The sequence below is a fragment of the Rhagoletis pomonella genome, unplaced genomic scaffold (genome assembly GCF_013731165.1).
Source record: "Rhagoletis pomonella isolate Grant_MI unplaced genomic scaffold, Rhpom_1.0 Rhpom_scaffold_00001, whole genome shotgun sequence".
Lineage (NCBI taxonomy): Eukaryota > Metazoa > Arthropoda > Insecta > Diptera > Tephritidae > Rhagoletis > Rhagoletis pomonella.
This window is the reverse complement of record NW_023458555.1, coordinates 105,265,609-105,283,120: the sequence shown is the minus strand read 5'-3', so window position 1 is coordinate 105,283,120 and position 17,512 is coordinate 105,265,609. Positions and strand designations below refer to the sequence as shown.

The 17,512-nt window shown below is 37.5% G+C and overlaps 1 protein-coding gene and 1 long non-coding RNA gene across 3 annotated transcripts in view; both read right to left on the bottom strand.

The window, feature by feature from the left end:
- The window catches only part of LOC118749489 (protein O-mannosyl-transferase 2-like), a 253,868-nt gene that overhangs the window by 76,134 nt on the left and 160,222 nt on the right, over positions 1–17,512 (bottom strand). For both annotated transcript variants that reach the window (XM_036484288.1, XM_036484292.1), the window contains exon 4: positions 5,900–6,113. In XM_036484288.1, coding sequence (XP_036340181.1) covers positions 5,900–6,113 — 214 coding nt within the window. The remainder of the gene's footprint in view (positions 1–5,899; positions 6,114–17,512) is intronic.
- Positions 16,347–17,218, bottom strand: LOC118749509. Its single transcript, XR_004994233.1, has 2 exons — positions 16,586–17,218; positions 16,347–16,533 (listed from the first exon to the last, which is right to left on the bottom strand). It is a non-coding gene; the product is annotated as an uncharacterized LOC118749509 (long non-coding RNA).

Sequence of the window (17,512 nt, the reverse complement as noted above, 5' to 3'; positions counted from 1 at the left end):
GAATATCGAAAAATTCACAAACATGGAAACTTCAAAATGCGATATCTCAGTGAAAAATAAAGATATTTAAGCAAGCTCAACGGCATTTAAAAGAGGAAGACTTATACTTTAAAATACCACGTTTACTTTTTTATGAAGAGCAAAATCTGCGTAGCTACATAACCCCAAAAATGGGCAAAAACAGCGTTTTTGCACTTTTAGGTTAGGATATCTCAAAATCCTGACGTGGTAGATCAATTTAAACCCCGGATTCGGATTCTACGCAAAAAATTACTTCGAAAATGACCCTACACTTTCCTAGAACAAAACGTTGTTGACCTGTGAAATCAATAAAGAAATTACCAATGAAAAGAATAGGCGAAACTGGTCAAAATGTCTCACTGCCATTATTTCGCATATAGGTACATACATATGGGTGTAAAAATATCAGAATAGCTATATTTCGGTGTACATATTTCCCCTCCGTAATTGGAGTACAATAGTGTATATTTGGTCGTTGCGCTGAGTATGTAGTTACAGTTGCACGGCTATACTAAATCCCGACTCTTGCGTCCTCGTTCGCGCACTCTGGGAACCGTGAGCAGCCCATGTGCGGGATGCGGTAACCCATCCGAGTGGAGCCTTGTGTCACGGCAGAAAGAGAGGGAGCTTCGGTGGGACCACTCCGACTTAAGGGCTCACTGAAGTCTGCAGCGTCTGTTCACTGTGCGGCTGCAAGCAGGTGTCTGCTTGGAGCAAGCGGCTCGCTATATAAACGTGCATTTGGTTGCGAAACCACCCCCGTCTCAGCAATGGGTTGTGCGCTGTGTTTGGGACCCGCTATGTAAAAACCACTTCCAGTGAAGAAGCAAGGTAAACCCTCTGGTGACGACCACGGCAATTCTTTAACGTTTTACGGTTTGAGGGCATGCACCTGGAAAGTCCGGACCCTAAATGGGGAAGGTGCCTCTGCCCGGCTGGTTGATGCCCTCATCAGGACAAAAGCTGACATCATCGCCATCCAAGAAATGCGTTGGACGGGACATGGCAAGCAATGCCTGGGGCCTTGCGACGTCTGCTACAGCTTCCATGTAAAGGAGCGCAAATTCGGAGTTGGATTTGTGGTGGGAAAGAGACTCCGTCGTCGAGTACTGTCGTTCACCCCTGTGGACGAGCGTCTAGCCACAATTCGAATCAAATCGAGATTCTTCAAAATCTCGCTCATCTGCGCCCACGCCCCGACGGAAGAGAAAGATGAGGCATCCAAGGATATCTTTATAGCGCTTGGAGCACGCGTCGAGCGCTTCCCCGCCATGATATCAAATTCGCGTTTGGCGACTTCAATGCCAGGGTGGGAAAAGAAGGGATCTTTGGAACCACCGTCAGAAAATTCAGCCTCCACGACGAAACGTCCGATAACGGATTGAGGCTGATCGACTTCATGTTACAATAGACGGAAGGCACGCTGCCAGTGTTTTAGACGTACGCACACTCCGAGGCCCAAACATCGACTCGGACCACTATCTTGTTGCAGCCAAGATACGCACCCGCCTCTGAGCAGTAAAAAATGTGCGCCCAAATATGCAAGGAAAGCTTAACGTCGAAAAGCTGCAATCACAACACACAGCCAGTCCTTTCGCTACTCGACTCTCACACCTGCTCTCAGAGAGCGCTCTTCAACAAACCGACATATGCGAGCAGTGGAACCACATTCTCCGCTTATTAAGTACCGCCGCCGAAGCAGTAGTTGGATTTCAGCGAGCCCGAAAGAACAACTGGTACGATGAGGAGCGTCAGGAAGCTGTAGATAAAAAAGATGCCGTCTACAGGGCCACGCTGCGATCGGGAGCAACGCGCGCTATGTGGGACCGCTATATTGATCTGAAGAGGGAAGTGAGTCGTATTTACCGCAATAAGAAGAGAGAGGCCGAAATACGTGAGTGCGAAGAGCTTGAAATTCTGGCCGACAGGAAGAATGCCTGAAAATTTTACCAGATAGTTAGGCGACTTACGGAAGGTTTCAAGACCAGGGCGTACTCCTGTAAGAACAACAATGGTGACCTAGTTACTGATGCTCATAACGTACTTAAATTATGGAGGGAACACTTTTCCACCCTACTGAATGGTAGCAGCAAGAAAAGTTGTAGAGAAGAAGAATCCGAGCCCGCAGTCGATGATGACGGAGTCGATGTTCCACCGCCTGACTATGACGAGGTACGAATAGCAATAACGCGGCTGAAAAACAACAAAGCTGCTGGAGCTGACAGCCTGCCAGCTGAGCTATTCAAGTATGGCGGCAAGGAGTTGATAAGGTGCATGCATCAACTCTTATGTAGAATATGGTCAGCTGAACGCATGCCCGATGACTGGAATTTAAGTTTGCTCTGCCCAATCCACAAGAAAGGCGACCCCGCCATTCGCGCCAACTACCGCGGGATCCGCCTTCTAAGCATAGGTTTTATCGAGCGTATTGTGTCAAGGACTGAAGCCCACAGTCAATGAACTGATTGGGCCTTATCAGTGTGGCTTTAGACCTGGCAAATCCATCATAGACCGGGTTTTCACAATACGCTAAATCTTGGAAAAGACCCGCGAGAAAAAGATCGAGACTCACCACCTATTTGTCAACTTTAAAGCCGCTTTCGACAGCACCAGCACAGTTTCCTATACGCCGCTACATCTGATGTCTAAAATGATGTTGAGCAATACCATCAGCTCTGTCAGAATTGCGAAAGTCCTCTCCTCGCCACCAAACGGGGTTTCCGATAGGGCGACTCCCTTTCATGCGACTTTTTTAATCTGATGTTGGAGAAGATAACAAGAGCTGCAGAACAATTTACTACAAGAGCGTGCAATTGATAGGTTATTCCAATGACATCGGCATCATCGGTAACAAAAACCGCGAAGTCGTTTCTGCCTTTTCCAGGTTGGATAAGGAAGCAAAGCGAATGGGTCTGGTGGTAAACGAAGACATGACTAAGTATCTCCTCCAATCGTTTCCATTTCGTGTACTTGTGTGTACAGCATTAACTCCGATAATAATGTCAGCATAGAAATCCAACGCAGAATAGCTCAAGCCAACGAGTGCTACTTTGGACTGAGTAGGCAATTCAGGAGTAAAGTCCTCTCTCGACGTACGACAACCACACTCTATAAGTCACTCATCATGCCCGTACTGGTATATGGGCCTTTACTCGTAGGCGACCGCGAGTACCGCAGACGATGGAATGATGAGCTGTATGAGATTTACTATGACATGGACAATGCAGCGAATTAAAATACAGCGGATCCGCTGACTTTACCATGTCGTTCGAGTAGACACCGACGCTCCAGCTATGAAAGTTTTCTACTCGAAACCCGCTGGTGGTTGCTGAGGAAGGGGGAGGCCTCCACTGCGATGGAAAGATCAGGTGAAGAAGGACATGGCTTCACTTAACGTTTCCAATTGGCATCAGTTGGCACAGCTTTGCTGAACTCGGCCAAAATCGCTTAGGCGGTTACAGCGCCAAATAAGAAGAATTGGAATGCTGTCTAATCTTATTATGAATTTATGTATATGTCTAAGGAATCCTTCATAAAAGTGACTTACTGTAATAATTTAGTTAATTAATAATTATTATATTACTTCAGTATATTTTAAAGGTTTTATTTCTAAAAATATATTGTTCATAAAACGCCTTAAAAGAAATTTAATTTGGTGGCACTTTCATCTTCTTTTCTAATTAATTAAAAACCGCGCGATTTTTTATGAAAAATGTTCGACCGCGGCGCTTTTTATTATAAAATCGATACTTCGATAAACTATGCAAATTTTTTATTACAAATTTCGCGATTTTTAATTAAAAATTCCCGCCTGTGGCGTATGTGCATTTTTTCATTGTTTCCGTTTTGGGTTTTTTTTGGCATTTTTTAGTATGAATGGCAGCACTGACATTTCAGTTCAGTTGGTGTACAAGGGAAAAAGGGAAGTTGAATTCGGTATTTTTTTGCAACTTTAAATGCGATTTACTTAAAAACTATAAGGCTCCGGAGGGTGGCGTCTTCAGATTGAGAATCTGAAAAAGCTCCTCTATACTCCCTAATATTTTGTTTTTTCCAAAGCCTGGATCCGTTTTGGAAAATTTTCCCAAAGGATGTTTATAATGATGTATTTTAGAACGAATTTCCGTCACCCCTTGTCAAATTTGGTTTGGAGACAAACCGGTTTCAGCGTTGTGCCATCTTCAGTGTCATTTTTCGTTCTCTCGGAAACAGCAATAACAAAAAAGGATATGTTTTTAAACTTATATAGAAGCGAACCAGCTACGCAATAGGAATTGAAACCAGAAATATGTACATTGTACTCGGAATAATAAGACAAAAATTTGTTGTATTAATTGTATCAAAAATGTTTGCAGAAAACATTGCAAACATATTTCATGATGTGTGATTATTAATAAAAGTTCTCTGCTCGGCAACAACTTGCCCAGGTTCATGCAACATTGTTTAAGGAGCATTTGGTGAGAAATATGTTAAATTTCAAATGTTAAGAAACCTCGAAATGTTAAAATAGGATGGTGACATTCCGTCCTCTAAACGTTTCAGACAAATGTTCGATGCAACCTAAATATGCATCTTCTCTATTTTATAAGTTCTCTGCTTCTCTATCTATCTAAGTTCTCTGATTTTTCTTACGCTCTTGCATTTTGACACTTTTCAGATTTTAGTCCAAAAAGATAAGGAATATACCTTCTTTGGGGAATTTACATATCTACTGTTACACCCGCAACCATAGTTCACCGCAAAAATAAGTTTACGCGTCCATCTTCGCCGTCAAATATTTTAGGGCGTCTTCCTTCGCCGTCAATTATGTTAGAGTCTTTCTTAGCTAAAGTTTTTTTATGCGTCTTTTTTCGCGGCCATTTTTTGAGTTCGCGCCTTTATTCGTGTCTAGTTACGATATCCCTTTTTCCCTTAACATAAACTTTTATTGTGGGCAATTATATTAGGCGCGTTCTTTATCTCCCAGAAATAGTCAGAAAAAGTCCGAAGTAGTCAGATTTAGTCCAAAAAGCGTTCCTTAACTCGGAAATGACAGCAAAAATGAGAGAGCAACAGTCAGTGAGAGCGACTCTCATCAGTCCGAAGTAGTCAGATTTAGTCTGAAGAATTTTTCCTGGCAACAACCTGAAAAGTGTCAAACTCAACTGAATTTAAATTAACGGAAATTAAAGAATACGAAAAAAGTGAGAATAATCTAAAAAGTAAAAGAAATGAATGGAAATTGGAAGGAGGCAAAAAATAATTGATATAGCAAGTGTTTATTGTGCTTGTGCTTGTGTGAATGTGTTTTGTACATACATTTCTGTTCTTATTTGACGTTAGTTTTGTTGTTGCCATTCTTTGGACTAAAAATTTGGTTTTTTGCGTTCCTTTACTTTTCCTGTTACTCTCTTTTAGTGAGCGCATTTTGCTTACGCTCTGGCATTTTGACACTTTTCAGATTTTAGTCCAAAAAGATAAGGAATGAAACTATTTTCTAAATCAGAATATGCGCTCTCTGGGAGGACAATATTTACCTGTAATAATTGTACCATGGAAACACGCTTAGGTTTTGTAACGAATCATTCCATTTCGTTTTTCAAAGTCGAATATAATTCGGGCTGTTTCCAGTTCTCAAGAAAAACAAAAAATTACATAAAATGACGCACAAGAAATGGAAAATACATAAATTTTCTTTTATCAAGTTCTTAAATCAGTTTGCAGCTCTCAAGAAAATAATGCGCGTATATTTATTTCTCATAGAAAATTTATATCAAAAGCAAAGTGTTTTTTCAAGCAACAAAAATAATTAAAAATATCTCTTGTGAGTTTTCTTGAGAGCTTGATTCTGTGCCTTAAAGAGCAATTATAATGTTAATAAAAAGAGTGTTTATATTACCGTCATTTGGAAATCTTGTTTTATAAACCTTTGGATTGGACGTCTGTTGTTTTCGTAATTGCAGGTGAAGCTGTTGGCCTTCCAAACGACGTTGCTTTACAGCTGCTACCAAAGAAACAACCAAAAAGGTAAACAGGAAAAACAAGTTACTCCACCAGATTATAGGATTTCCCAACAGATATATACGATAAGAGCTTCCAGAAAAGAATTGCCCCTTTAGCAGTTGTTGTCGTATTGTAATAATTACGGCCGATTATGGATGGGGTATTTTGAAGATCAATGCAATACGAAGTTGAGTCATGTCATTTATAAAAGATAAAGAAAATACATAAGCATACAATTAAATTCTTTCATAAATATTTAGTGTACGAATTAGTAAAAATTCATGGCGCAATAAACAGGTGAATTAATAAAACAGCTTTATTGTTTTAATTTCTGTAATTCGGCAATCTAATTAAAAATTTTAATGGCAAATATTCAAACAAGATGGGATCAAATCAATCCTCGCCCTTTTCATATCACCTGGTATAATTTCACAATGGTAAAAAGTATTCATATGCTTGGCATGGGTGTACCACAATATCCCCAAAATCTAAATCCCCAAAATCAAGATCCTCAAAATCAAAATCCCCAAAATCAAAATTCACAAAAACAAATTTTCCAAATAGAAATTCCCAATTTTCTGCGTGAAATACATTCAAATTAAGTTTAAAATCGCGGCGGTTTTAAACTTAATATTGGGTTTGATACGCTTAGCTCATCAAGTCTGTAGTATGTAAGAACCAATTGGTCAAACATTGTATCGAGACAAGTGTAACACCTTACCTTACTAGTTATATCTTTTAAGCTTTGATGACCCACGTCTGCGAGACGTATCCTTTTTAAACGTTTCGCTCTATATTGAAGATTGAAATCGGTGGCATTTTCATTTTAAATGAAGAATACTTTTAAATAAAATGCAATAAATAAATATTTAAAGACTTCATATCTTTGAGAAAAATTTTCATAAAATATTTATACCATAAAATTAAGGCAAGCAAACCATGATACGTCTCACAGACGTATGGTTATCTTTTCCGCAACTTTCAGTAGGGTTATCTTTCTAGGGTTAATGTAAATCTTGTTAATCACCGTGCTATTTGCATTTAGATCAGTGGTCGCCCTGCAAAAAATGGGACTAATCCGGGATTACTCCGGGAGCAATCGCAAAGGAGCATGCGACTAATACCACTTTTTATCTCTTTATATGCAATGAACTGATCGCTTTTGTTCGAGCATGTCCCTGCAAAAAATTGTACGACTAATCTCTAAAGAGAGTATTCCGAGATTACTCTCAATCAGGTACAATTGGGCATTAATTAGTCGCAACTAGTCTCATACGGGTACTAATGGAGGTCAATTAGTCTCGACTCATCCCTTATGGGTATAATTGCAGATCAATTAGTCCCCAACTCATCTCTAACGGGTACTATTAACGATTTAATGATATGTACGCACTTAGTCAATGAAATTTCATGTGCGGCGTTGGCACACAGAGAGAGTATTCGCCTAACAAAACTGAGCAACCCGGTTCGAATCTCAGCTGGCGCAAATTTTTATTTTTATTTCTTAAAAGTGACTAGTCGCTTTTTATACCCTTTCGGGTATAAAGGTGAACAATTAGTCTCTTCATAGGACATGCTCGAACAAAAGCGATCAGTTCATTCCATATAAAGAGATCAAAAGTGGTATTAGTCGCATGCTCCTTTGCGATTGCTCCCGGAGTCATCCCGGATTAGTCCCATTTTTTGCAGGGGTCCTATGAAGAGACTAATTGTTCACCTTTATACCCAAACGGGTATAAAAAGCGACTAGTCACTTTTAAAAAATAAAAATAAAAATTTGAGCCAGCTGAGATTCGAACCGGGCTGCTCAGTTTTGTTAGGCGAATACTCTCTCTGTGTGCCAACGCCGCACATGAACTTTCATTGACTAAGTGCGTACAAATCATTAAATCGTTAAAAGTACCCGCAAGAGATTATTTGGGGACTAATTGATCTCCAATTATACCCATAAGGGATGAGTCGAGACTAATTGACCTCCATTAGTACCCGTATGAGACTAGTTGGGACTAATTAATGCCCAGTTGTTTCCGATTGAGAGTAATCTCGGAATAGTCTCTTTAGAGATTAGTCGCACAATTTTTTGCAGGGCGGCAAAACAAAAAGTAAGATTGGTTGGTAAGCGCAGAGCAATTCGCGCTTCAATGGTGTAAGTGTATTGAGTAAATGCACGATCCAAAAAATAAAGTACGCGCCATTCGCGGACCGCTAACCCTCTCTTCGCCGATTTGACAGCATCCACCCAATCAGTGACGTCATACAATACTTTTGTTTACATTCACTGTTGGCAAATTGATGCTTTTCGAACCAAAATTAGTGGGTATTCAAAACGCGAAAATTTTTGACTTTGGTGATTGGTGCGTTTTTGGTGCTTTTGTTTTTAGTTTGAAGACACCAAATTTGAAAATCTTAAAAAAAATTAAGCAAATTTGTAGCAATCGTAAGTGTGGTAAGTAGGGTGGCCAGATATTATAGGGACATAATCAGTACAGTTGGGATCAAAAATCAGTACAAAGCCATAAAAATCAGCTCATTTTTAAGCATATTTTTATATTATTAATAGTATAACCACCAAATAACAGCGCATTAATTAAAAAAAATAACTAATCGACTTTTAAATACGTATAGATTATCAATACAAAAATTCATTACTTTAAAACAAATCAATGGTATTACGTATTTATGTACAGCTGTGCTCAGGAAAATAGTAGTAAAATGTATTGACAGGTTTTGAAGACTTTTTCTTGCCTTACTTAATTTAAATTTTTTATAAAAATATAGTTAATTCTATAACAAAAGACATGTGAGTTGAAGTCTCAAACTTTCTAGAAAATTTATAAGAATTGAGAAAAAATAAAATCGTAGCCCATTCAGTTTCAGTAGAAGACGAGCTCGAGTCAGAATCTCAGTCAGAATCTGTTGTGTATTTTAAAACATATTTAGTTGGTGTGCTTATTAAATACAACATTCACATTAAAATGTTGACTAAAAGGTATATTACCGAATTATCGCTAAAGGAATTTTCGAGTACGAATGAAATTTAATAGTGTTAAATGTACAAGTAAAATTAAAGGTGGTCGAACATCAAAAATCAAAGTAAAGCTACATATGTATATCATATCCAACAGTCGGTAGTTTGCACCTTTTCCAAATTTTTAAAACTTACACTGCACCGTAGCAGTAGTCGTCTTAAGTTTGAAGTACTGACGGCCGATTTCTCAGTGGATGTATAATTATAATCAAAAGATTATCCCTTATTGTCATCTTCTCAGTGTACTTTATATATGATTAACTCAGCACCACCTTTCATAAGATTTTTTATGACGAAACCAGCTTTTCCTGTAAATCCTGTAAAACCTGCAAATCGTGAAGTTGGGTTGGGTTGAATCCAAACACTTTGTTATTTTGCGAAATCCTAGGAAACGAAACAATTGCAAGCTGACAACTTTTTAATAATGGTTTAAATTTAATTAATGCTTTCAATCTGCTCAAACATATGAGTTATCAAAAACCATTGTTTTGAACATGTAAACCTCAAGTAAATGTCAATTACACAAATTTACAAAAGTATTAAATGTAAAACTCAGTACAAACTCAAAAAATCAGTAGATTAGTAGATGTGTACTGATTTTGGGCTCTTAAAAATCAGTACAATAGAAACAAATCAGCACATGTACTGATAAAATCAGCGCATCTGGCCACCAACTTTACAAAAATTTAAATAAAATCATTGCACAGTGACAATCATATGCGACAACAAAATATGTGTCAGCACCTTCAATCATGCCAGAAGAAATCGACCGTTGTGCAAAAAATATTGATTTTTATTAATTTGAATCGGCATCCTTACAACAAAATTATGTAAGCATATAAAGTCCATAAAATACACCAATAAAAATTTGGTGCTTTTTCAAATTCAAAACTTGGCAATACTGCCTTTTGAACGATGCTTCCTCTTTTTCTTGTCGAGTTCGTCTTGCTCTCTCATTCTGGTATTTGTTGATGTCACGGCCAGTTACTCACAGCTCGATTGGCGTAATATTTAGTTTGTTCCAGTACTTTTCGGACTAAAACCTGTGGAAATGTCAAACTACAATATTACTCTCTCTAGTGAGAGTAACAGGAGAACAGATGCAGAAGTGTACGGGAACGCGAAAAGCTGTGCGCTACCTAAAAATTTCATATTGCAGACTACTAGGGTTTTTATTTACTTTGATCGTCAGATCTAAGTAATTTAGCTTTCCTTCCATTTCTTGTTCCATTGTGAACTTTATGTTGCTGTGCTGTTTGTTGAGGTATTCCAATATCTGTTTTTCATTTTCCTTTGTTATAAGACATATGATGTCATCAACGTATCTGGCGTAGAACGTCGCTCCTAGTTGTGACGTAAGATACTCCATGTACCTTTCTTCCAAATTCTGCATGAATACCTCCATAAGAATCGCCAATGTGGGGTTGCCCATGCCTAGCCCGTTTGTTTGCATGTATACGTTGTTATTAAATTTACAGTAGTTTTGACGCAACGTCGTTCTGAGTGCGTTAGTTATATCCACGGAGATTTCTCTGTTTCTTGTTTTTTCTGTCAGTATTTTGAATTGGATATCTATTGTTTCTGTTATGGGTATCGATGGGTATAGATTTTTTATGTCGAATGATACCAGCTTAGTATCCAACGTGATAACTGAGTCTTTTAATTTTTCAATCAATTCCGTTGTACTAGATATTGTGTACTTATTGGGCAATCCAAGGTTATCCTTTAGTATAGTTTTTAAATATTTTGATAATTTTTAGCTTGGGGCCGATTTGTGGTTTATGATTGGTCTTAGGTAGTGCATTCATCGGAGGAGCTGATGGATTCATAGTTGTCAAAGTATGTATTTGGTTCGCCTTTATTATTTTTGTAGATTTCTTTATAGTCTCTTTTATTGCAGCTTCCTTTACTAATTTCTTACAATTGTTTTCTTTGATAAGTTGTTTCGTTTTTTGTATGTACTCCTCTCTATTCATTAGTACAGTTATGTTTCCTTTGTCAGCTTTGGTCGTGATTGCGTTGTTAGTTTTTAGTTTCTGTTTGAGACTTTTGATTATATTATTTTCGTTGCTCTGTTTTTTGTTTCTTATGGCTTTGATTTCCTTTTCAATTAACTGTTTGCACATGTGTCTAGTGTGTTCCTGTTCCTCTTTCGGCAGCATAGATATGGCTATCTCCGCATCTACAATTGTCTGCTCGATTTCCTTTTTCTCATTATAATTCTGGATATTATGTTTGATTCCCTTTTCTAAAATTCGCGCTTCTTCTTTGCTGATAAGAACTTCTGTAAGATTTACGAACCTGGCATGGAATTCAGATTTCTCTATCTGTTGTTGTTTGTTCATTCCTTTTTGATTCGTTTGTAACTTTTCGAGCTTTCCTTTCAATTTGTTGTACTTCTTCTCCATGTCTTTCCTTATGCGCGTTTTTATTTGATCAAATAGTTCCATTAAGCAGTCGATTGGTATGAGCTCCGCTAACTCTAAATGAATTGATAGCAACTCTGCATTTGTTTGTTCCTTTTTGGCATAAAGACTCTTCAATTCGTATGTTAAGTATATTCTCTCTGCCTTCTTAATCGTTTTCCTGCATGCCTCTGTATTCGATCTTAGCTTCATTTGGGCAAACTTTGGAGTGACATTCAGTGCGAGACATTTTTCATTAAACCATATGTTAGCCTTTGTATTGTGTATTTTTAATAGACGTCGTTCATATGTGGTCAAAAGTATGTTGGTTCTGAGATAATAGAAACATTTTTAGTTTAAATTGAAACGAATAAAGAGCAGAATCCTCCTCACACATAATCCAAGAATAGTAGCGCTGTGATACCATATGGAATACTAATCCCTTTCGATGTCATGAGTTTTACCGATGGTCTTTTTTCCACCTGTGAGATCTCTGCCAAGCGGGCGTAATATTCTTCTATGATCTTGCAACTTCAACATGGGTCCGTAAACCAGTTTTCAGTTATAGGAGGGCCAAGAAAATCCTTATGTAATATTAATATTTAATATTTATGAACTAGTTTCTTTGAGTCTTTCTGCTATACTAACGGCCGCCCCGAGCAATTTCGTCAATCGGAGGTAGGTGCAAGATCGCATTTAGGGTGTATGACAGTGATGATAAAGTTGCCACAATTGTGCTTTTTTGGTACAATTTGAAACCAAAAAGTACATTGACACCACATGGACCTTTTTGGTACATTTTGGAAATGCAGCGCTGTGTGTATTTCTATTGGTTTTATATTTACGCTGGTTAAAAACTTCTACTATTTATACAAATACTTTCTTCCTTCTTTACTCCATACAAACTTCGACAAAATTTGTACTACATTACAAGGTTGGCAATTCTGAGTACTTATAGAAATGGTTTTGTCTTTTTCTACCTCACACCTTTTCTACCGGAGCACGGAAACTTAACAAAATTTAAATATATGCAAGTTATGGGAACGAATTAAATAAATTCAAAACGAACTGAACGACCCGATGCTTGCAAACATTTTTAAAATACCTTTATTGTCTATTCCACATTCCTCCGCAAAAATTGAACGTGACTTTTCTGTTCAGAATCTGATAAAAGCTAAATGTAGAAACAGATTACAATTAAAAACCCTCGATTCCTAATAAAAGCAAAAGATTATATAAAACCTTCTCAAAGTTTTTGTCATGATATAAAAATACATACATGGTCTTTAAACCAAAATGTGACTTACGATCTCAAAGAAAGTGAAATGCTTGATTAATTTTTATTCTACTTTTAATACCTATGGGTGTTTCCATCGGAAGGTCCACCACGACAAAAAAAAATAAAAATCTTATATCTAACGTATTTATGGGCCGATTTGTCTGCTTTTTAAAATATATACTGGCCATGTAAGTAGAATCATGTTTGCGTAAAATGGTCTTCCTAGGTGGCGCCAAGGTTGAGATATTTCGAAAAACCGTATTTATGGTCCGATTTGGTTCGAATTTGGCTTATGTAGTTGAAACATAATAAGCCATAGATTTCCAACAAATTCACCCTGAATAGGCGCTGAAGTCAAAATATGAAGTATATTCTACATATTGTAAAAGAAAATTGAAACAAGTTGCATTAATTCAAAAAACTCTAAAAATAACTAGAATTGCTCCAAATCATATTAAAATAGTTTCATGAAAATAGCCAACCACAATTGTATCACATTGAAACGTACGACTGTCACGTATGCGACGTATGAAAATACCCATATATGTATATTTTTTAGGGCTGTGCGATTAATTGATTACTCAAAATTTTAATTAATCATAAAGTAAATAACTCAATTATTCGATTAATTGGAAATTATGATTACTCAAAAGTTCAGTTACTCGAGTAATCAAGATTTTTGATTAACCAAAAAAAAAATATTTGAGTAATTTGCTTTATGATTAATCAACATTTCGAGTAAAATGAGTAATCAACATTTCAACTCTTTACATAAGTATAAAGTAGTTGAAGTTCCTTGATACTTTGAAAACAACGTTTCTGTTTTCAAAAATTAAACATAAACATTTTTTTCATATACAGAATGTAAAAAAGAAAATAAGCATTTTCCAAAGGAAACTCTTTTAACGAGCAAAATTATTTTTTTTGAGTAATCATATTTCAAGTAACTCGATTAATCATCGTTTTGAGTAATCAAAATCTTGATTACTCGAGTAATTGATTAACCGAATAATTGATTAACCAACTTGCTCGAGTAATCGAATAATCGCACAGCCCTAATATTTTTACAAGATGTTTGTTTAAAAGGCGTTAAATAAATGTATATTTCTTTGAAGCATTTATTGTTTTTGTGAAAGCGTTTAAAATTTTTTGTTGGTACATTTTTATTAGATTTGGTAAATTTTTTCTGACGTTTATTACAATTTCGAAAACTTCATTTATCATCCCTGGTGTATGAGGGCGTCAGGCAAAGGTGCGCTTACACAATGTTGCGGTGTTTACATGCACACTTAAACGAATTCTCCATTTAGCCATATGACAAGTAAATTCGTCTAAGATGAATATAGGGCCAAAGCAGACCAAACCCCGTGTGGGGTTCTATATATTTCGCCTGCAGCGTAATCCATTAGGTCCCTTTTCTGCAAAACCACTGCTTGTCATGAAATGAATACGCATTATGAATTTCAATCAGATTTTATAAAATATAGCGGGTTCATTTCTAGGATACGAATTTTTCATCATACAGGTAGCTAACTTTGCAAATTTGAACGAAATCGGTTAATAAATACGACTTTTATAAGTAACTCTACTCCAGCGCCACCAGCGTGTTGTCTAGTAGGCCATAATAGGACCATATACGCAAGGTATAACCTCCGACAATTTGACTGGTTTTTGAGTTTAGTCCGAACAACGAAAACGGCTATAATTTTATGTATGTATGTACATTAGAGTGGTCCAAAAAAAAATTTTCCAAGACAGGGTTTGTGGCACCTTCCAAAATTTTTCTTTTTGCCGAAAGAGGTGCTGGTACCAAACCTTACGTTTCTATGTATACATTTATAAGATGCTCATGATCAGAGGTGGGCACTACCACATACAAGCGTTCGCTAGAAGTAAGAATGTGTTAGTGTGCCTAATTCCCCAGTAGAAATTTTAAGCATACGACATCGCTGTTGGTGGCATGAGCTTGCTGCTGTGTATACATGCCAATATAAATGAACCTTCATTTCCATTTAACACGCGTGGTTTCTCAGAGCGTATGCGTACCTTAACTACTGCTGTATGCTGTATGCATATGGCTGTATTAATGTTTCAAACATACAAAAATGCATTAAGGGAACAGTATTAAAGCATTCTTACAAGATATGTATCCCCATATGTAAATGCTACTTTTCTGATTCATTTTAATATACGGGGACATACAAACAAGTAGCATTTACATATTCAAATGCATATCTTGTAAAAGCTCGTTAGTGCTGAAAATAGTATCGCACAACACGTCTGTTCACTAACATTTTTTGTACAAGACTGAAAATATTACAAAAATTCCACTTCAAATTTATCAAGAAATGAACTTAACACAACGACAACGTTCATTCGCTTGCAATCTTATTATTTGCTATAATTGTCTGCTTATGCTTTGCGAGTATGCTGAGTCAGCAGATCACACGGCTTTTGTTATGTGTTGTCTGTTTGTAGCCGTTGATCGTTACTTTGTTTATTATTATTAGCACGTATCATATTCGGTGCACTTGTTAAGCTGGGAATGCCGACTGTGTGCTAGGGTGTTGGGTTAACTCCTCCCTTCCTAAGTGTGGATCGTCCGCGATCCTCTCGGTGATCTCCCTTACCAAAACATTCATTGCACGTTTCTGAGATTGCTTTTTGTATTTACTAAAGGCAAGCCAAAATACTATGAGGGCTATAACCGATATTGCTATTATAATGAAAGCATTCAATTTTGAGTTAACCTCTCTTCGCAGGGCACCGATGTGGTTGATATTTTCCACATTCATTTCTTGAAGGTAGTTAAGGCTTAACGTTTCCATGTGTCCCAAAAGATTAATTTTTTGCGCTGTTGGAGTTCCGGGTGACCTGGTAGCAGCGTTATTTCTATTGCGGTATTCGATGCCATTTACTGTTACTGTTTGGTCAAAGGTCTACAAAAAGGTGCCGTTGACCGTTCTAACGTTCCCATTTTCACCCTCAATTTTTGCTGTAGCATTGTTGATGACCACAATACCATCATCGATTTCCTTGATACATTTATCATGGTTAGCGACAGTTGAACAGTTTGCCACCTCCCCCATGACTAGTTGTTGCCCGCAGGTGGTGGTGTTGAGCGTTTTGCAAAAGGTAGCAGATGTCGATTTTTCGCAACTAACAGCTAGTGTTTTATTTCTGCATTGAGCGACAGTACTGGTTTCTCCGAAGTGCAGTATTCGTCCTTGGTGCGACACGGCGAACAAGCTAACTTTCTTACAAACTAATTCGGGTATAGGATATTTTATAACAAAATACAAATAGTTTTTATTTTGTAAAACCTTAATTTTAGATATACCTAATATTTCTATTTTTATTACATTGGTCGAGTGCTCGTTGATGATTTTGTTTATTTCGTTACTATCTAGTAATACAGAGTTCACCAAATTAAGTTTGGCGAATGGTAATGATATTGTGACAGCTTGTAACTCAAAGGTTATTATTCTATTTCTTGCCATTATATTGTCATATAAGTGACCCGTATCTATTTCTTCCTTCCTTGTAGTTGCAATGATTTTATTTATTTTTTCTGTGATTTCTAATATTTTTTGCTGAATGTGGGTGTTTATTTTGAATTGTTTGTTATTCGAATCAACGAGAATATCCTGTCTCATTTGTAGCCTTTGGTGGTCGTCGAAGTCGGGGGTACCAGCGATTACCTTCAGTGTCGTACCTAAAAAGTTCAGGCTTCGTGCTTGTCGATGGTGAATGTCGACGGTTCGTAATAGTGTTTCGATGTGTGCTATGTCCGCGTCTAGTAGCTTTCTCATATGTGACTGAGGAAATAAGTCGATTAGATTTCTTGCTTCATTATTCATGGTTTCGTACAGTGATATATTAGTAAAGTGAGTCAGATATCCGTAATGTTCCCATAGTATCATGTCCCCGTCCAGGATTGGGATGTAGTCGGCGTTAGTGTAGTCCATAAGTTTCTCCATCGAGTTGGTTGTCGAGAAAAGCGTCAGTGCTATCAACCTGTAAGTAAAAGGTGGGAATTAATTTGTAGGTAGGTTTTGTCAAGGTGGTCGAAGATTGTCCTTGTGGACCCTCCTCCCCTTTATAAGTACGGTGGTGCCTAGGTCCTTTTCAATTATTTCTTCCACGTATAGTGCTGAAAGCTTATTTCCAAGTCTTTTATTAACCTTTACAAGGACCCTGTCACCGGCGTTGTATGTTTTACACTGACGATTTTTGTTATGGTATTCTCGATCAGCAATTTGTGCTTTTTCTATGCGGTTTCGAATTGATTCTGAATATTCCACTGATCCGGCATATAGAATCTCAATTGGTTTTTTGTTCGTTATTGTGTGAATGGATCTGTTATATTCTATAGTCGCTAGTAAAATTAAGTCATCTGTATCATTTATACTTCTTTCAAGTTTCAGACACCTAGCTATCTCTGAAAGGGTGCTATGAAAGCGTTCCACTTGCCCGTTTGAGGTACTATGAAGTGGTGGTGCATTTGCTTCTTCTTCTTCTTAATTGGCGCTGTAACCGCCTAAGCGATTTTGGCCGAGTCCAAAACAGCACGCCAGTCATTTCTCTTCTGTGCTAACTGACGCCAATTGAAAATGCCAAGTGAAGCCAAGTCCTTCTCCACCTGGTCTTTCCAACGCAGAGGAGGCCTTCCTCTTCCTCTGTTACCAGCATCGCGGCCCGCGTTGAATATTTTCAGAGCAGAAGCATTTCTGTCCATCCGAACGACATCGCCAAGCCAGCGGAGCCGCTGAATTTTAATTCGCTGCACTATGTCTA